The sequence below is a fragment of the Taudactylus pleione genome, unplaced genomic scaffold (assembly GCF_031769625.1).
Source record: "Taudactylus pleione unplaced genomic scaffold, aTauple2 ptg000306l, whole genome shotgun sequence".
Taxonomy (NCBI): domain Eukaryota; kingdom Metazoa; phylum Chordata; class Amphibia; order Anura; family Myobatrachidae; genus Taudactylus; species Taudactylus pleione.
In genome coordinates this window covers 5,606,873-5,628,347 of record NW_028284707.1, presented here as the reverse complement: position 1 = coordinate 5,628,347, position 21,475 = coordinate 5,606,873, and the positions used below count along the sequence as shown (strand labels likewise).

At 45.6% G+C, this 21,475-nt stretch overlaps 1 protein-coding gene across 1 annotated transcript in view; it reads left to right on the top strand.

Annotated features, from left to right (window-relative positions):
• ASNS (asparagine synthetase (glutamine-hydrolyzing)) overlaps nt 1-21,475 on the top strand; it is a 95,608-nt gene that overhangs the window by 2,917 nt on the left and 71,216 nt on the right. Inside the window, exon 2 of the mRNA XM_088442203.1 lies at nt 19,490-19,754. Coding sequence (XP_088298329.1) covers nt 19,506-19,754 — 249 coding nt within the window. The 5' untranslated portion in view covers nt 19,490-19,505. The remainder of the gene's footprint in view (nt 1-19,489; nt 19,755-21,475) is intronic.

Below are 21,475 nucleotides of genomic sequence, written 5' to 3'. Positions count from 1 at the left end.
CGATAGAAACAAAGTGGAGATGTGAACGCAGGTGTGACTGAGCATCTCATCGCCATTAAAGAGGCGTGCATAATTAACATAGAGCATCATAGTACACGTCACTTGGTTGAAAATCACACTGATTCATTTGCAATGCTTGCGGTAGGGTATGGTCAGCCACAAGCGCTGCGATCGCATCCGATGGTGCTCGATGTTTCCGATGGTTGCATACACATCCTGGAGATGACGTGCCTCAGTGGGCATCTTAAGACTGGCTGGTGGGCGTCTGCATACACAGAGCATTCGCACGCCAAGACATAGTGGGCGTGCTAATGCCTTGCTGTGCGATCGCCTGCCTTTGCTGAATTTGCATATGCTGGGTGCGAGCGTACGCATCCAGCGAGCGGATCTGAATCGAGCCCCAAGTTCCAGTGAGGCGCCACACGCTGCAATATCCTCAGCAATATCATTGTATGCCCCCAAATTAAGGCCCCTATTTAACAACAGGGCATGGGGTCTATTTACTAAGCCTTGGATGGAGATAAAGTGAACAGAGATAAAGTATCAACCAATCAGCTCCTAACTGCCATGTTACTGGCTGTTTTTGAACAATGACAGTTAGGAGCTGGTTGCAGTAGCAGACTGGAGCATGAAGGGCCCACAGGGAACGCAATAATAGAGGCCCACATATATAATGTGATGGCTTGGGGTTAATTAGCTTGGCAGAGGGTGGATTGGTACAGTGTTTAGGTGCTTAATGAGTGTCCATACATGGCATTCCAGTAAAATAAAAGAAATGGTGCTTTACTTCAGCATAATAGTCAGGAAACAAGAATAGAAAGTAAAAAACAACCTAGCCCTCTCTTAGGACACTAGCTCACTTCTTGAACCCTCTCTATCAATGGTGCAGCTTGTCTGCCAATAACAGTCCTGGTGGCCTACCCTGTATCATACAGATGTAGGCCCTGGCTTACTCAGCCTGCAGCTTTACTGCTCCAATGTCATACAGTCCGAGAGTTTGTGGTCCCCCCTTGCCTCCTGCAAGGTCCAGACACAGGCCTGCTGGCCCCCAATGGGTCGCTCAGCTTCACTGTGCTCTCTGCTGCCACAATCCCACATGGACTGTTTCCCACAGCAGCCTAACTGGTCTGCCTTCATATCAGCCCACTCCTGAGCTCTAACCACAAGGCAGCCATTAGGCATCTTCCCACAATGCTTTTCTAGTCTGTGTGGGTGGATCTCCCCTGCCCCAGACAGAATCTGCTGCTCACCAGTGCCACCTCTGGTGATACTGCCACATATCCCCCTCCCCAGCTTAAAACCCCTGGGTTCAGCTACATGGGAGGAGGCATTCATATTGCGAAATCCCTCTTCACTCTCCTCATGAGGGAAATCCACTGCATCCATGGTCCTACAGACTTTTGCGATCTTTGGGGGTCGCATCCTCCAAGTTCCAGAGGTAATTTTTCTCCTTACTTTTTTTCTAACTTTATGGTACCAATGGCGGTACTTGCTTTCTTTATGCAGTACTTGAGGCTCACCCTTGGGTACTGCAACAGGCATTAAGAACTTGAAGTCACTTTTCCCAAAGGGACATACTTCATCTTTACTCTTGCCACTTAAACCTATTAAAGGCACATCTTTAACCTTCAGCCTTAAAGCCCTGTATTGGCTACTGGCATATTTCACCGATGGCCCCTTGAAAGTATAATGAACAATTTGAACATGTTCCACCAGCACAGGTTGAAGTTCACTCTCCACAGAGGTCTTTATTTTCCAATTCACTTTAGCTGGACTACTTGCTTCAAGCTTTATAATGTGAGACCACTCCACTTCCTCATAGACAAATCCAGCAGCACTGCAAATTACATCATGCTTGCATGAATGCATTGTTGCACATACTTGAGTATGATTCTTTAAAAGACTCCCTGAATTAACTTTCTCCAAGGTTCTGCTTTGCCCTGCAAATCTGTGTGATTGAGTCACCTTCTCACCACTGAACACTTGGCAACAGGAGAGTCTCATCCTTTGAAGCCATCACTATCTCCATAGACTTCTGTACATCCTGTACCTTTGCTTGACAGGTCATGCGATCACCATCTGTATACGTCAGTTCTTTATCATCAACTTCAGACACGGTTTTGCCCTCTGGACCCATGTCTCTTTGGGAGGACTTCACACCCTCAGCTATCAGTGTAAGCTGGAAGTCACTGCAAGGACTCTCATCCACTTTTCCTTCACTGTCATTTTCCCACTGAGCGTGAGTCTGCAGCATTTGGAGATAATTCTCTTTTACTTCACAGAACTCTTCAGCCAGAGAACTTTTCTCCAATTCACAATCTCGAAGTTGTACTTGTGTGGACACAATTAAAGAGTCTTTTCCTTTTAACACCAGAGCCAGATCCGCCACTTTCACTTGTGTGCATCACTCTGATATCTCTGGACACCTTCTTTCAATTCTTCCACTTCCTGCTGAAGTACTGTACCACACACTTTTGCTGCAATTCCACAACATCCTGCTCTAATACGTCACTCTTTGCTAGGAGCACATCATTCTTATACTTTCTAACACATTGGAACATTTTAGCTTCTTCTAGGCGTTCAGACATAGCTGCCAATTTGAGGTCTATCTCTTTAAGAACTTCACGTTTTTTTTATTTCTTGCTGCTCAAATGCCATTTTCAAAGAGGACAATTCACTCCGTAGTTTCTGTTTAGTTTGTTCATGAACATTTCTCTCATCGGCTAATTGTTCCATTAAGTCATCAACCTTCCCAGCAAAATACGCATTACCTTTATTCAAAACTTTACGCATATTGTCATATTCTTCCAGGCTGATATAGCCCTCATTGGACGGACCTTGCACCCATACACTGACCGTACACATCGACATCTTTACATTCAGACTGTAAACTCCAGCCCTGGTTTTCCATCTCTCTAGATTGAGAATGAAACTTTTTAGAATATTTCTTTCTGTTTCCCATGATTCTTGGCACAAAAAATACACAGAAACAACTTGTTTTTGTTTTCACTGTATCACACTTTGTCCTCACAAGTATTTTTAACACAGCAAAACATTTTTTTTTTCATGTGGCACTACAATTACCAGCATGTATCAAGCAGTCTCAATAGGAACCTCTGCTCTCTTAGTACCACACCTTGATTTAACGAGCATGAGCAATTTACCAGGATAAACTACACCATTTATTTTAATCTTTCCAATGCTAAGGAAGTACACACTTCTCTTCACAGACAATATGCTTGCAGCAATAGTGCACATTTGCAGGCAATTTTTTTGTTTAAACAACAGTCTTATCTTCACTCACCAGCCTGATGATCATTGCACTCTCGAGTCCACTATGCAGGTGAAGTAAACATCCATATTTCCATTAGCTGCTGTAATCCACTTTCTGTGCAGATCTTTTTGCGTAGAATCTGTATGAATAGAATCTTTATGCCCACATTCTCCACCAACTGTGATGGCTTGGGGTTAATTAGCTTGGCAGAGGGTGGATTGGTGCAGTATTTAGGTGCTTAATGAGGGTCCACACACAGCATTCCAGTAAAATAAAGGTAATGGTGCTTTACTTCAGCATGATAGTCAGGAAACAAGAATAGAAAATAAAAAACAACCTAGCTCTCTCTTAGGGCACTAGCTCACTTCTTGAACCCTCTCTATCAATGGTGCAACTAGTCTGCCAATAACAGTCCTGGTGGCCTACCCTGTATCATACAGATGTAGGCCCTGGCTTACTCAGCCTGCAGCTTTACTGCTCCAATGTCACACAGTCCGAGAGTTTGTGGACCCCCCTTGCTTCCTGCAAGGTCCAGACACAGGCCTCCTGGCCCCCAATGGCTCGCTCAGCTTCACTGGGCTCTCTGCTGCCACAATCCCACATGGACTGTTTCCCACAGCAGCCTGACTGGTCTGCCTTCACATCAGCCCACTCCTGAGCTCTATCCACGAGGCAGCCATTAGGCATCTTCCACAATGCTTTTCTAGTCTGTGTGGGTGGATCTCCCCTGCCCCAGACAGAATCTGCTGCTCACCAGCGCCACCTCTGCTGATACTGCCACAATATATATATATATAAATCCGTCCTTGGTCTGGAACTCCCAACAACAATCAGGGGCGTATCTATAATGGGTACAGGGTGTGTGGGGCACCCCGCACCGCACACTATGCACCCATAGTATTACTTACCCCTCCGGAGTCCCATGTCGGCGCAGGGGTCCAGCGCTGCAAAAACGACTGGAAAATGGCCGCCGTGGCCATTTTCCCATCATATGCGCAGTATAGGGAAAATGGCTGCCGCCGGACAGAGAGTGGGGGGCTGTGTCAGAGAGTGCACATGGGCCCCCTACTCTCTAGAAACGCCCCTGATAACAATGTTGAACTGCTGCCGGTGCTCTCACATAAAGAATGTACAGTGCGAAGGTGCAGCACTCCTGGAATCTTAGAATGAAAGCTCAGAGATAGGCTAGTGCAGATAGGTAGTTGTGCGTATGGAGGGGTCACGGAGTAGTGCAGAGAGATAGTATTTGGTAACGAGGGGCCAGAGGGTAGTGTAGATACAGAAGTGTCCACATACATCTACCCTCCATGCGCAACAAGTCGTGCCACACATAATGCGGGACCTCTGTGTACCTCTGTAGTGCCGAGCGTCTTTCATGCAAGTTTTTACTTTCAAATGCGTCTTATTCACAGTGATGTGAAATGCTCTGTTACAGTGTCAGCGGCTGTAACTCTGTAACGCAGCGTTTCACATGCAGATACACCTGCAGACGCACAGAGGGCCTGATTCAGGGACGCTCGTAGGTGGCCGCTCGTTCGCTCTGAGCGATGTTCGCACAAGTGCGCATGCGTATGGTTCGCAATGCGCATGCGCAAACCAGTCATTGCGGTCAGAAATCGTGCGCTCGTAAAACAGCGAGGGGCTGCTAATTTCATGGACAGAATGTACCGTTTGTGGGTGGTAACAGGGGAAGGTGCTTGAAAACGGGGGAGTGGAGATCCGAACGCAGGCGTGCCTAACGGTCAAAACGGCGTTTAATGGGAGTGCATAATTAACAAAGCAGCGTCATCGACCACGTCACTTGGTTGTCTTTTAGCCTGAACTGCTCACAGTGATAACGGTAAGAAAAACCTACCACAAGCACTGCGAGCAGTTCAGACGCCTTTCGATGTACCCGATTAATCTAATAAATAACGGAGATAATGTGTGATGCGAACGGCAAAGGGGCGTCTTTACAAAATAGCGAGCGCATTTTTCGGACGTTCGCTCAGACATAGAGGCGTCAACACACCGCAAAGAGCGAGCGCTCAATTTAAATATCTGGCCCCTTTTTAAGAACGAGCATCCGCAAATAGCGCCCGGGTCTGAATCAGGCCCAGAGATCATAGGTATTTCGCATATCATTTTAATCTGCAGAAGCTGCTTGTGCTATCTATTCACATCACTATGTGATTAAGATGCATTTGAAGGTAAAAAGTCGCACTCCACGGCATGGCGTGATTAGAAGAGCTGTTTAACGCGTAAGGAGGCTAGCTGTATGAGAACACATCTGTAGGGAGTAGTGAGCCACCCAGTAACCCTTGCAATGCTGGTCAGTTGTGGGCAAATGAGACCACTACACATGCACTATTATTATGCCACAGTGTAGTGCATCTACATTATGCCACACTGGAGTGCCACCCATATTATACCACAGTGTAGGGCCTCCCACATTATGCCACACTGTAGTGCCTCCCACATTATGCCACACTGTAGTGCCTCCCACATTATGCCACACTGTAGTGCCTGACACATTATACCACACTATAGTGCCCCCCACATTGTCACACTGTAGTGCCTGACACATTATACCACACTGTAGTGCCCCCCTCATTATGTCACACTGTAGTGCCTGACACATTATACCACACTGTAGTGCCCCCCTCATTATGTCACACTGTAGTGCCTGACACATTATACCAAACTGTAGTGCCCCCCACATTGCCACACTGTAGTGCCTGACACATTATACCACAATGTAGTGACCCCCACATTGTTACACTGTAGTGCCTGACACATTATACTACACTGTAGTGCCCCCCCATTATGCCACACTGTAGTATCCATATATTATGCCACCTGTAGTACCCACATGTTATGCCACCAGTAGTGCCGACACTTTATGTCCAATTTTAATGCTCAAACATTTTGCCACACTGTAGTATCCACAGCTTATGCCACCTGTACTATCCACAGATCATGCCACTAGTAGTGCCCACACATTATGCCACACTATAGTGAACCCCATATTATAACATACTGTAGTGCCCACAGATTATACTACACTGTGGTGGCGACACATTATGCTACACTGTATGCCCACACATTATGCTACCTGTAGTGCCCACACATTATGCCACCTGTAGTACTCACACATTATGCCATCTGTCGTGCTCACACAGTGTACTCACCAGCAGCATCATCAGGCAGCTGGCAGAGTAGCAATCACAGCGACAGGCTCAGACTCACAATGGGCGGGATGCATAATGCATCGCACTCGCAATGCGATGCATTCCGCCGGTCACCGCATGCATGCCGGCGTTGGCAATACCGCTATGCATGACGATCCCTGCAAAGGACCGCTCTTTCGGTAAGAGCGGCCCTTTGCGGTGGAGGGCCTTCTGAGCATGCCGTGGGGGGTGCTGGGAGGGTTCCGATTGGATCCCTCTTTCAGCTCACTCCCGACAGAAGCCCATAGGCTTCTATGGGTAATGCCATCAGGAAGATGGCGTTACCCACCGCAATGGCTTGGTGCATATGAGAAATGCGGTCAAACCTGCATTTTCAGGGTTTGCCGGCATTTTTGTTATTGATGCATCCCGCCCAATGAGTGACACCAATGAGGCTGCGTTGCTGCTAAACTCCTGGTCAGAGGCGCATATGATGGTCTCCTCCAATCAGAGACTACTAGGATGTATTACCCAGTAGTGCGCTGCAGTGCTGAGTCTGACTGCACTGTGCTCCAGTCCCCTGCATATCTCCCAACATTTTTAACATACCAAGGAGGGACAGGTCGCGTGCCGAAGACATGCGCTGTCAAAAGGGGCGTGGCTTATGCAAAATGGGGTGGAGTCTATGGAAAACAGGACGGAGTCTCGCGGCTTCCCCCATTTTTGGCACTTTGGGGGCGTGCCCAGCACTCTCCGAATTGCTGCGCAGCCCCCAGGCAGTGCGTACACAAGAGAACAGGTGCCGTGCGCATGAACATGGCATCTGTGCTCCTCCTGCACGCCCCACGAGAGTTTATGCTCTCCCCAATTTCCCCCCACCACGGGAAACTACGGCCCACAGGTGGGACAGTCCCAGAAAAACAATTGGGAGGTATGCACCTGCGTGTAGGTGCTGGCCGGCTCAGTCACATCGCCCAGCAAGCAGCTGCACTGCAGCCTGCCACAGGAATGGAACCGTAGGCCTCGGCCTCCCGTGATAGAGGCCGTGGCTACAAATCATCGGGGATTTCACTGAATCCCTGGCGGCCCAGTCCGAGCCTGTCTGGTTGGCTGGTGCTTTTTCTCTTTCCACTTTATCTCCATCCAAGGCTTAGTAAATAGACCCCTCTTTAGCACTCGCTAAAGGGGTTATGTCCTCCTTCCAGTATTTAACTAACAGCTGTAAATTAAGATTACCACTGTTTGTCACTGTATTGCTTATGCCAGTGGTTCCCAAACTGGGTGCAATGGCACCCTGGGGTGACTCGGGACATTTGCAGTGGTGCATCTGGTTGGTGGTCCAGTACTGAATAAAATGATTTTTAGTCAGTGTGATAGGCATAACAAGTGTTAATAATGGCTGCAATAAAAAAATATGTGGACAAAAAAAAGCGCAGCCCTGTCCACCACCACATAACAACCCATACTTGCCTACCCTCCCGGTCTTTGCGGGAGGCTCACGATTTTTCGGGTAACCCCCCGCACCCCCCAGAAGGGTAGGCATTTCTTCCACATTCTGCCCACTTCCTAGTGTAGGGGGTGGAGCTTAATGACATGATTCTCCAAGGGTGCACTACTGGGGGTACTGTATAAGGGTGCACTACTGGTGGCACTGTGTAAGGGTGCACGACTGGGACTCTGCAAAAGGGGCACTGCATAAGACAGCACTACTGGGGGCACTGTATAAGGCTGCACTACTGGGGGCACTGTATAAGGGACACTACTTGGGGCACTACTACAGGGGACATTGCATATGGGGCACTACTACAGTGGGCACTGCAAGAGGGGCACTACTACTGGGGGCATTAAGGTGCATATGGAATGGAAAGGAATATTCCCAGAGTGACGAGAAACGGCGGTGTGTCATGTTGACACGCCCCCATTTTCAGTGACAACGCCCCTTGTGGAATGTGGTCACTCCCACTTTTTCAGTGCACGCCTTTTATTTGGGTGGGGGGGCTCTGTTTTTTAACTTGACCTTGGCTCCAAATACCCTAGGTACGCCACTATTTACAGCTGATTAATTGCTTCTAAGAATAGAATTTTTTTTTATCAATATGTTCCTGTGAAAAGGTAGGTGCTACCAGGATGCTCAGATGCGTAAAACATAAATGAGCCGGCCACAGATACTTTTCCGGATCTATACCCTCACAAGTGCGCACCACCGCACTTTAGTCTAACTATTAAAATGAAGGGGACAATATGTTTGCAAATGTTTAAAAAAAAAGACAACATAAGGAAAAATAAGCACGCTCCTGACTTTCCAGAACCACACCCCAACCCAGCAGAAGCACTCCCCCAACCCATCATAACCACACCCCCAACCAACCAGAATCACACTCCCAACCCAGCAGAAGCACTCCCCAACCCACCATAACCACACCCCCAACCCACCAGAATCACACTCCCAACCAAGCAGAAGCACCCCCTCAAACCATCAGAATCACACCCCCAACCCACGAGAACCACACACCCAACCCAGCAGAAGCACGCCACATTCCAGGGTTCATGAAATCAAGGCACAGTAGTTCCACCAAAATCAAGGTTATTCGGGATATGAAATTTTATACTGCATGTCAGACCTGCACACTTTTTTGTGTAATGAAATGCCCTGGTGCAGTAAACTTGTGTCTACATTTGTATGTTGATTATTACTTTTACCTTTCCTTGTTACTTTCAGGATTTATATAGCATTTTTAATGGAGGAAAATTCAGACTCACTTTTGGAACCAAAAAGCACCGCAACCCAGGAACATCTATTATACCTAATGTTCACACCTCACAACTTTTTTATGTAGGAAGGAGTGCGCTCTTGCCCTGCCTCCCTCCAGTAGGTAGAGCCGAGCCGGTCGTCACTAGGACCCAGCTCAGCTCAGTCAGGAGGCGTTCCTACTTCTGACGTGCTACTGCGCCTGCTCGGCATCTCTGTGCGTCTTTAACCCCCATCATCCATGAGGACAGGACAGACTCCAGAGGCTTCCACCAGAATACATGCCATTACAGCCAGTAACAATAACCGTGTTGAAAATAGAGTGCTTGCATATGGCAGAGTAATAGTACACATCAGTAAATCTTCTAATCACAAGGCAGTCCAGTGCGGTGGTTTATTCAGCAGTAATCTGGATGTACTGCAATACTCAGTTTAGTATATTACAGACTCTCAGCATGGGGCAGAGTTTGAGCGGAATGTACAGGCACAGGCCGGTGACTGTACTGGGGTAGTGGTGCAGGCTACAAGTGGTGACAACCATTTTGTAATACAATAATGGCAGGGTCTCACAGAGCTAGGGGGAACATGTCTGTGTTCCGCTATAGCGCTCCAACACATAATAACAAAATGGTGCCATGCATGTGCAGAAGACTGAACGGTGGCCTTCTTGGTTAGGGAATGAAGCCTCCCAGAGGGAACCAATATGGAGACTGTACTGCCCCGCACTAAGTGTCTGACAAATTTGGAGCAGCCAGCATAACAAATACTCTATCTTCCAATAATACAGTCAGATGTGATCTGAAGAACTGAGTTTATTATTCGATAGAGGAACTTGCGTGGATGTACACAGATCGATGCGTATAAACAAATGTGCACGTGTGTGCGATGATAATGAGTGATGATAAGTGATGAGATGATAAGTGATGATATGACAAATGATGGTAAAACTGTAAACAAACAATGAAAAACAATTACTATATGTACATGGGAATGCAAGGCAAACATATATATAACATGGGATATGCAAACAACATGAAACATACAGTATGTAAAGTATAGGCTGCAATGTCACATAGTACAGCTAACATGCATTACTGACTAAGCAGATCTACAATATGATGGCACAGTTGAAGCTTAGAACTCACCATCGGATGCTGTACCAGGTTGAGCATATGTCATGATGACTGTCTGGGACCATGTGAAAAGGAAAATGGCTGCTTACAGCTCCTTTAGCCCAGAATGCATTGCTAGACTGCTATGGAATGTTAAGAAGGTCAAAATGGATAAGATTTAAACTGCTGCTGTCCTGACCACTAGGTGGGGCTGCTAATGTGAATTAGTGCAACATAACAAACCATATGCTGAAGGCATGACAAAAACTATGCCGTAGTGCTCTCCAATTTTCAAACCTCCCCTCGCTACCAGCTTCTCCATGTTACACAAATACGTTCCTTCAGCTTTCTTGTAGCAACCTGTAAAAAAATGTAGGGTTAGTCAAGCAGGAAAATATCAACATTTGAGACAATTCTAGTCCTCATTTCTTGAAAAGGTAGTTAGACGTCTCTCACTGACTGTGCACCCTATGGGCTCTATTTACTACAATCCGCATATTGAATGCGGATTGTAGTGTGATATTACCGAGTGAAATTGCATTGTGAATTCAGGCAATATCACAGGGATTTACTATAAATCCCTTGCAGGGACAGAGCTTGCGATAAAGCTCTGTCCCTGCGAATCCCATCCGCACTCTAGTCGCGGTATTTTCGAAAAAAACCACCGACCCACCGTCGCTGCTGCCACCCCCCTGGCGCTAAGCCCCGCCCCCGCGATCGCTGACCCCCGCGACCCCCCTTCCACCCCCCCCGCGACCCCCCCTCCTTTCATTACACTTACCTACATCCTCCTGGCCTCCGGTGATCTTCTCCGGGCTTCCCGATCAGGTGATCTCCCATACTGCACTGGGGCCCGATCACCTGATGACCGGGCAGCAGTGCACTGTGGGAGACCAGCTGACCGGAGAGGAGCCATCACCGGAGGCCCGATCACCGGTCCCTGGATTCAGGTAAGTAAGAAAAAAATGTTTCATTTTTTTTTTCTTTTTTTTACAGCAATCAGCTTGCGGTCTATTTAGACCACATAGCTGATTACTGGTACCGGCTCCCGGCTCTGCTCTCCCCGTTAGAGCAGAGTGGGAGCCCGGTAACCGGGGGAGACCCTGGATAACGCCACCTCCAGGTGGCGTTATTATCACAGCGCTTCCCCCGGTATTTTTTTACAATTTATTTTTAGTAACTCTGGTCGGATCACATTTCCCATTACAATTATGGGAAATGCGATCTGCTTTACTAAAAATAAGTGATACTAGGGGTTGGAGTAGAATTTTACTAATTCTACTCCAATTGCCCTGTAATAACTACAGGTGAAACTAAAATAATGTGAAAAGGGTGTGAAAACACCCTTTTTCACTTTATTTTAGTAAACATAATGTTAATAAATAGAGCCCAATGTCTCTTTCCAATGAACTCACCACTGCTGTTACTCTCAATGTTGTTGATGTCTTTCATACTTTTGAAACTTGATTCACACAAAGGCCCATATTCACTTAGAGGCGAAAAGTCGGAATAGTTTCGCCTGTCCGCCTCCTTTGTCTGTTTCAGAGGCGGAATCTTTCCGTGCACGTCCCCGCTTTTCGCCTAATTCAATGTGTACTATTAGCCCTCATAAAGGTACTTTGTGTCATTAATTTGTGTTTGAAAGTTTTATATCTGCTTATTTGTAAAAGTGCTGAAAAATGGCATAAAGCAGTATTTTTTGGAGAAAATAAGTAGTCCAGTTAAATTTGGGATACTTAAAAATGGGTGCAAGCATATTTTTGTGTTTATAAAGTGAACTTTTAAAAAATTTGAAAAACCACCCTCATACATGTACCTGCAATCCCAAAAACACTTGGCCCCTCCTTACAGCACCCCAAAAAGTCTATTTCGATAGATTTTATAGTTGTACCCCCACTTTTTACTTTTTCGACCCAAAAATGACGTCTTTTTTGGGGTGTTCTGAGGTAATTTTTTTGTTGATTTGTCATTTGGGGGGCTGTCCCAAGGGTTCTGAGTCGTGTCCCCACGTTTGCACCCCAAAATAACGATTTTGCACTTTTTTTCACCTGCTATTACATAGGAAATACATTTCCGCCTATTCCAATGCATTGAGTTTCCGCTTAGGCGAAATTGTCCTGGAATTGAATATGGAGATACTTTGAAAACAGGCGGAAAGTCAGAATCGGCAGAAACATATCTCCAAGCGGCACTTTTTACCTCTAATTGAATCCGGCCCAAAGTATCTTTGCCTATTTTGGATTTTCACTCCACCAGTCTAGTGGTTCACTGAACACAATGTTTGTGAATTCCTCATCATATCTTCTTTGCAATGTTTGATCTTGCAGAAGTTCTTTTTGTACAGATGCGGTGGTATGGCAGAGTTATGGACACACCAGAGGAATGCCTTATCCCCGCAGACAGCCCAGTTGCTTATAGAATCACAAATAAAGAAAATTCCAGCATTAAGGAAGTTGTAGATATGTAAATTGAGAGTGGGGATATAATAAATGTACATTGAAAATGTATAACCAGATATTGGGTAACTTCAAATTGTAGCTTGGTGGTGCCACCAACTGGCTATTCATTTTAGGGATCTGCACTGACCCTCGTATTTTGGTTTTGTTTTCGGTTTTGGATCTGTATCTCCTACATGTTTGGATCTGGATTTGGTTTTGCAAAACCACCCTTGCGTGTTTTGGTTTTGGTTTTGGATCTGGATTTTAAAAAAATTGATAAAAACAGGTAAAACCACATAATTTGGGCCTGTTTTTAGTCCTAAAGTATTATTAACCTTAATAACATTTATTCCCAGTCATTTGCAGTCCATTTTGACCACCTCACAGCTCACAATATTGATTTTTTTTCATCTAGGTTAGGCCTAGGGCCAAAATGTTGCATCCAGCTAGCTGGCTGACTAAACTAAGCCACTGCACTAACATACACTTTTTATTATTTAATTTTTGTCCAGAACTTGGGGCCCATAGCACCCCTGACCGAGGCAGCAGCGATTGACGACACAGGCAGCACTAGGTTGCTGATGTCTTATAATAAGTGCGGCTTAACGAACACGGATACACACAACAGAAAAAAAAATACACTTTTTATTATTATTATTTTTTTTTGTCCAGAACTTGGGGCTCGGAGCACCCCTAGCCAAGGCAGTAGCGATTGACAACACAGGCAGCACTAGGTTGCTGCTGTCTGATAATAAGTGCGGCTAACGCACACGTACACACAGAAAAAAAAATACACTTTTTATTATTTTTTTGTCAAAAAGTTGGGGCCCAGAGCCCTGACCGAGGCAGCAGCGATTGACGACACAGGCAGCACGCTACCAGCCCAGATGGACACAGCAGACAGTATCAGCCCAGATGGACACAGCAGATAGCACCAGCCCAGATGGACACAGCAGACAGCACCAGCCCAGATGGACACAGCAGACAGCACCAGCCCAGATGGACACAACAGACAGCACCAGCCCAGATGGACAGAGCAGACAGCACCAGCCCAGATGGACACAGCAGACAGATGCATGCATGTATCTTACTGTAAAAAGCTTAGAAAGAGTTAAAGTTAAAAAAAAATTACATGGGATCCCCCCTACACAACCAGCCCCGGACTTTTCATAGCCAGTCCTGGTTGTGTAAGTACAGGGAAAAAATTGCGTAGAGTTCCACTGTACTAAGCACAACCAGCACTGGGCTCTGATCCGATCCTGGTTCTGGAATTACAGGGGAAAAAATTGCGGAGGGTTCCCTTGTAATTCCCACAACCAGCACCGGACCCTTTCTAGCGGGGGGCTAGAAAGGGTCAAAACATCAGCCCTGACCGCTAGTCAGTAGGTGTAGTGTAAAAAAAGAAGAGTCTAAACATTGTCTTTACAGTAGAACTGCAGGTCCCAGCAAGTCTCCCCCGCATGCTGGTACTTGGAGAACCACAAGTACCAGCATGCAGAGGTGCAGACTGATTTCTCCACTTCTCACAGTACTTTCCGGCTGTTCTGCATTCGCCGCTTTCTGTTTTCACGTGGCTTGGAATTGAATAGAGCTAATAGCGGGGACGTGCTCGAAAAGTTTTCGCCTCTGAAACAGGTGAAGGAGGCGGAAAGTCAGACAGGCGAAACCTTTCCGACTTTTCGCCTCTAATTGAATACGGGCCATAATCTGCATTTCAAATGCGTATTGTAGTAAATAGAGCTCTAAAAGTGAAAAGCCCAAATAATTAAAGTACAAATGATACTGTACATACTGTATGTCACAAAACAGGCTACAAAGCATTTGAATGTAAGCAGAAGAATGTAGATGGACACAGCAGACAGCACCAGCCCAGATGGACACAGCAGACACCACCAGCCCAGATGGACACAGCAGACAGCACCAGCCTAGATGGATGCAGCAGACAAGCACCAGCCCAGATGGACACAGCAGACAGCACCAGCCCAGATGGACACAGCAGACTTCACCAGCCCAGATGGACACGGCAGACAGCACCAGTCCAGATGGACACAGCAGACACCACCAGCCCAGATGGACACAGCAGACAGCAGCAGCCCTACACTACCCACCCTCCCAGTTCATTCTCCACAGCCGGAGTGAAATGGCGCCGCCGCAGGGACTCCTAATATAGCAGAGACGAAAGCTCGCGAGAACGTACTGTTCCAATGGTCTTTGCGGCTTCTGGTCAACTCACCTCCATTTTTGCACTGGGGAAGGGCAGCTGGCTGGCGAGGGGAGCGCTGGAAGGGGGCTGCTGGCAGATGCAGTTCTCGCTGCTGCTGTCTATGGGGGGAAGGGTTACACACACCCAGGGATCACACACTCATACTTACACACACTCACACAGTTTTATACACACTCACACATACTACACACACTCACACATACTACACACACTCACACACATACTTACACTCACCGCTGCTGCAGAAGACCGGATCCCGACCCTGGAGAAAGAAGACACCGCTTTGGAAGGTGAGTAATTACTGACTAGGCCCAGATGTACTAAGCTCTGAAAAGTGATAAACTGGAGAGTGATAAACCACCAGCCAATCAGCTCCCAACTGTCATTTTTCAAACACAGCCTGTAACATGACAGCAAGGAGCTGAGTGGCTGGTGGTTTATCACTCTCCAGTTTATCACTTTTCAGAGCTTAGTACATCTTCATTAATTTAAATGAAAACTTCCAGTTGCTTAATTAGTCATTAGGAGGGGTTGCGCGGGGGTCCCAGAGCATTTCCTGATAGTTTTTCCTAAAAATATGGATTTTCTCAAAAATTGGTCAAAACTCTCGCTGCTAAAAAAATTAAAAACCCTGCACCTAATTGAATAGCAAAAATCCTGCACCTGCAGGAAAAACCCCACTGGTGCAGGATTTTTGCTATTCTTGCATCTAGTTGAATACCCCCCTGTGTTCACTAATCACTTGACCTCCATTGGACCACACATACTGTATCTGTATTCACAAACTTCAACTCTACTTGCAGACTGTGCATTCCTGTTATACAGTTTTCACATATGGGTATCTGTGTGTATGTCATTCCTGTAACCATGCCATTCTGTAGTTACTGGACATTGTCATATCGAAGGTGACCTAATCTGTGCCACAGTATCATTGACTGCAGACGTCATCATCACATAACGCTGCTGTGTGTCAGGGACATACAATAGATGACCTTGTGTACCTGTTGCTATTACAGTCCCTGTTCTGTCCCGCACTATGCATTTTTCTCTTGCGAAATGGACTCTGTGACCTCTTTGCTCTGGGACACTGATTGCTATGAGATTTGTTTCCATCTGGGGAACATAAAGCACATCTTTGTAACTTTGGTAATAGTCTCAACTTTCAAGCTGGTAGTGACTGTCCCAACTTTTGTAGCTGTAAGTACTTCATTTCCAAATCCTTTAACTGTTATAGGATCTCACATGGCTATTATAGTGAGTCAATATACCAGTGATGTTTCCCGAGGCTGTCTGTGACACTGAATGCTGACTCATAGCTACATAGCATTTACATTCTTCTGCTTACATTCAAATGCTTTGTAGCCTGTTTTGTGACATACAGTATGTACAGTATCATTTGTACTTTAATTATTTGGGCTTTTCACTTTTAGAGTTCTATTTACTACAATACGCATTTGAAATGTAGATTATGGCCCGTATTCAATTAGAGGCGAAAAGTCGGAAAGGTTTCGCCTGTCCAACTTTTCGCCTCCTTCACCTGTTTCAGAGGCGAAAACTTTTCGAGTGCGTCCCCGCTTTTCGCCCTATTCAATTCCAAGCCACGTGAAAACAGAAAGTGGCGAATGCGGAACAGGCGGAAAGTACTGTCAGAAGTGGGGAAGTCAGTCTGTACCTCCAAAAAAGCTGCACTAACATTGGGGATCAATGTAGATGTGTACTAATAGCCCTAATAAAAGTGTTTGGGGTACTTAAGTAGTTTAAATTTCTTTACTTCTTATTAGCGTCTTTGCAAAAGTGGTGAAGAATGGCAAAAAGCAGTATTTTTAGGAGAAAATAAGTACTCCAGTCAAATTTGGGGTACTTGAAAATGGGTGCTAGCATGTTTAAATGTTTCTAAAGTGAACTTTTAAAAAATTTCAAAAATGCATTTGCTACGTGCACCTGCAATCCAAAAAACACCTGACTTATCCTTGCATTGCGAATTTAGACAATATCACAGGGATTTATGGAAAATCCCCTGAAAGGACAGAGCTTGCGATAAAGCTCTGACCCTGCGAATCCTATCCGCAGCTTTTTCACTGTTTTCTTTAAACTAAAAATACAGTGAGAAGGTGCCGCTCATGCGCCGACCAGCTCACCATACAAACTCCCCCCCCCTGCGACCCCCGGTATTTTTTCACAATTTAATTTTAGAAACATTAAAATAATGTGAATAGGGTGTAAAAGCACCCTTTTTCACTTTATTTTAGGAAAAATAATATTAATAAATAGAGCCCTATGTGTGCAATGCAGAACTGCAAGCATTCAACTCAAATGGCACACATTCTTGGAGCTGTAGCAGTTTTGTTCTGAATATTTCTGTAGTTAACCTGGCTGTGGTTGGTTCCATTGCTGTGCGTTAGATTTTGCAGCATCGCCATGGTGATCTCCTCATCATCCACCTGGACTCCTGTAGTCATTAACTGCTGGGATATGGACATCATCTTATTGATGTAGTCACTCATAGTTGTGCACTAATATAACTTGGTATTATATAGTACATGTCTCAGATTTATTCTTTTCATTAGACCCCCATCTTCATATGCTGCCTGCAGTACCATCCACGTCTATTGCTGACACTTTCCCATGTATGACTGAATAGAAATGTTGTTCTACACAAGATAGAGTCCGGTGCTGGTGTGACACCCTGCTAAGGGTGTACTGATCTAAGTGTGTGGTATAGCAGATAAGTCCTTACCAATTCTCCCATTCTGGTAAATTTTCTTCCTCTCGGATGATGAAGATAGGTACAGGCAATAGGGTACAGTTGGAATAAGAATTTATTTAGCTATATTTGCAATAAAACAAACAGTTTTCACTGCAACCTTACAATGGCAACAATTACATAACATTTGTTTAGACACTCTTTTACGGAAATAACAATACACTTGGATCCGTGCGTTTTATTAAACCGGAACTCTGGATTCTTGATCCGACTGCAGAAATAATAAGTTAAAGCAAACATACATATAGCATCACATTCTTCATACGTAATAGTATAAATGAGGAAAACTATGACCAACGACTACTTGGTGCACCAAAAGAGAAAGATAACAAAATATAATAGCCTCTAATCCTTCCTGCATGCAAGGGATTATCTAACTAAGGTTCAGTATTTGTGACACGTTGCCCGGGTTGAAGAATAATGTTTGGAGGATGAAAACAAAGTGTCCTTTTATATTATGCAATATCCTGCACTGATGTTTTATTTAAACGATTAAGGTTACTTGTCGCAGGTATAAATATTCACAAGTTAAACGTCTCTGCCTTCTCTTGCTGGATAGTACTAGGTAACTTGCCTGAATACAAGGTAGAATGCAACAATATCCCTTCAAATGTAACTGTAGTATATCTGCTGCAATGTCTCTGATTAGCAGACTAATGAAATTAGCATTGAAATGTCTCCTGAATTACTTGCTGCAGTATTTACTTTTCCCAATATTTTGCAACTGCTACTGAATGAGAATATGCTTTTAAATGTGGATGGCAGAAGTAGTACCTATATTGGTTAGCTATCCTGCTCACATTCTTCTGAGCCTAGCACATTATGGCCCTGATTCAGAGCCGGACGCTCTGACCAGAGCGCTCGCTCTGAATCAGGGCCCACCTCCATAATTATGGAGCGTCCTCCTGGACGCTCGTATAGCTGTGGGTCACCACCCACAGCATATACGAGCGTGCAGGTTGATGGTCGCGATGGTCTTGACCATCGCGACCATCGACACTGCGAGCCGAAGCCTGCGGTTGAGTTTCTCATCCGCAAGGCCCGGAGTGATTTTGGCTCTATCGTAAGCCCCGATGGTCGCGATGGTCTCTGACCATCGCGACCATCACCCTAGCGGTCATTAGAGCTGTGGGTGTAAACCCACAGCCTAACGACCGAAACAGAGCTGGGCGGTCAGGATGCAAGCGGCCGCCCAGTTTCTGAGCGACCGCTTGCATCCTCCGACCGCCTCTGAATGAGGCCCTATGTCCCTATTTGAAAAATGGGGTCGCCAATGCTCTGGCACAGGGCACCAAAAAGTCTAGTTATGGCTCTGGTGGACCCCTCTGTGTGTGGGGTCACCAAGGCGACTGCCCCTGTTGCCCCCCCCCTTAATCCAGACCAGTACATTCTATAAAATGATAGTTGGAATCAAATTGGTTATTATGGACAATACCTAAACTTGTCTTCATCAGAATTTTTGATAAATCATCCAAAGTTTGTATGAGGGCCACATTAAGCATTTCCTTTAAGGAAGGAAGAAATGAAAGAACTTCCTGACTACAAGGAGCAAAACTGTGCTCCCCATAGTTGCAGAAATCTAAATGCACTAAGCTGTGTCCTTATAATTGAAAACAAGAAGAACCGTGCAGAAACACATCACAGAATAGCATCTAATGTGTGGGGCAGAATGGTAGCAGTAACCCTATTTGTTTGAGGATGAAATGAATGTTATGCTCATCTATGACTTTCATTATCTTGTCTTTCTTACCCGTGTGTGTGTTTGTCATACAACTGCAGAAAGTAAGGGGTCAGGATGTGTGGTATCTGGGCCCTGTTTGGCAGTGATGAATGCCTCTCCGTACAGTGCCTCAGCGCGATGAAAATCGCACACAGGGGACCCGACGCGTTTCGATTTGAAAATGTCAACGGTTTCACCAACTGCTGTTTCGGCTTCCACCGTCTGGCTATTGTGGATCAGTTGTATGGTATGCAACCCCTTCGTGTCAAGAAGTTCCCTTATTTATGGCTTTGCTACAATGGGGAAATTTACAATTACAAGCAGGTATTGGCTTTCTCTGTCACTGACTATACTATGCCTACTTATCAGCACTCACTTAGGTTGTGTACCTTTGAAAGTGTATGCATATGAAAATGTGCTTCTTTTTCTCTTTGTTCTGTAAGTAAATCACTTTAAATATAAATCATAAGGTAACAAGCTGTCATTGAACTTTTAGCTCCTCCCCTTTCTATTCATTGCCCCTCCCACTTATAGCCTTGCCCACAAAGTGAGATTCTGTGGTCCCTGAAATTATAATAAACAAAGGGGGTAATTCAAATGTTTTTTGGGCGCCCATAATGGCATATCGCCCGTCACTTTAGACAGGGCAATATGCAAATGTTTGTTCCGGCGCCAGACTACCATTATTTTTTGTGTTTATCAGGAGGGAGCGAGCAGAAACAATGAGCGCCCGTGGCATGCATGGCTGATTGGAGCAACAATTTAATTGCTCTGTCGGGCGCAGGGTTGCTTGAAAAACATTTGAATCGTCCCAACCTCATTTACAGACTTTAAACTGTTATTTCAATAGTTTTGGTCTACTAGTGGGAGCTCTGGCAACCCAAGTAAGCCTGACCTGAGAACTACTGCAACAGTAATTGACACAGAAAACATGATTGTACACTATTGCTCTGTTTCTGGACATTGCAGATTTTCTCTACTCAGATGTCAGTACTGCCAGCCTAACAATATCAACTCTCCATAATACATATTACAAACTGCATATACAACCTAATATATGTCACAGGAGCCCAGACCACGTACAGCCCATATAGTTATGGGTGCAGTACATTGTGTCACGTAAAGCATAGACGGGGCCAGAATCCGAGATTTTGTCCAAGCTGCCCCCACCATTGGAACGATCTCCCTTGTTCCAACAGACTGTACCCCAGCCTGCATTGCTTCAAGAGGGCATTAAAAACCCACCTGTTCATAAAGAATCCGTCCACCACTTAACTATGTCACCACGTACAGTAGTCTACCTCACCCTCTTGCACTCTCCCATTCTCTCACTGCTGCTTCCTACCCTTAGCTCCCCTTACACTGGCTCACTCCTTATGTCTCCCCCCCCACCCTTTAGACTATAAGTTCCATGAGCAGGGCACACCAGCTACACTCTTCAGGCTCTCTGCCCCTGGACTTCATTTCCCCCGTTGTTTTTCTTTCTTCAGACGACCCAGACACGCTCTCTGTGCCCACGCTAATAGCTACAGGTCTCAGTTTACGCTGAATGTTTCCATTGCACCCCTTCCATCAATGGCTGTGTTGAGAGTTGAACGGCAAACAACCAGCGTCCACTTGTCTTAGGCAAAAGGATGTCACAACTCCCGAGGGCCAACTCTCCCTTTCCAAGCAAGTGATGCGGTATCCGACACCCATACCAATGCACTCTTCATGCCTACTCGGGTTGAAAGGTGCCGCTGAGCCCAGTAGGCTGAAACCAGCCCAACCAATGTATTGAAAGGGTGTGTACCACTCATACTGTCGCAAGATGGACACTTAACTATTTATAAAGCTGACACAAGGCACAATAGGGGAGGAGGGGAGGTAGGGGGAGATCAAATTCAAAGTGGCAGAATTACATACATGATTCCTCACACCCTCTCACATAACACGCCCCTAAACCCCTCAGCCTATCATTGCTGCCGACCCACTGTCGAACCGAAACAAAACATACTCCTAACTTTATTAACCCCTCTATCCCTGACTAGAAGGTTTGTGTCCTT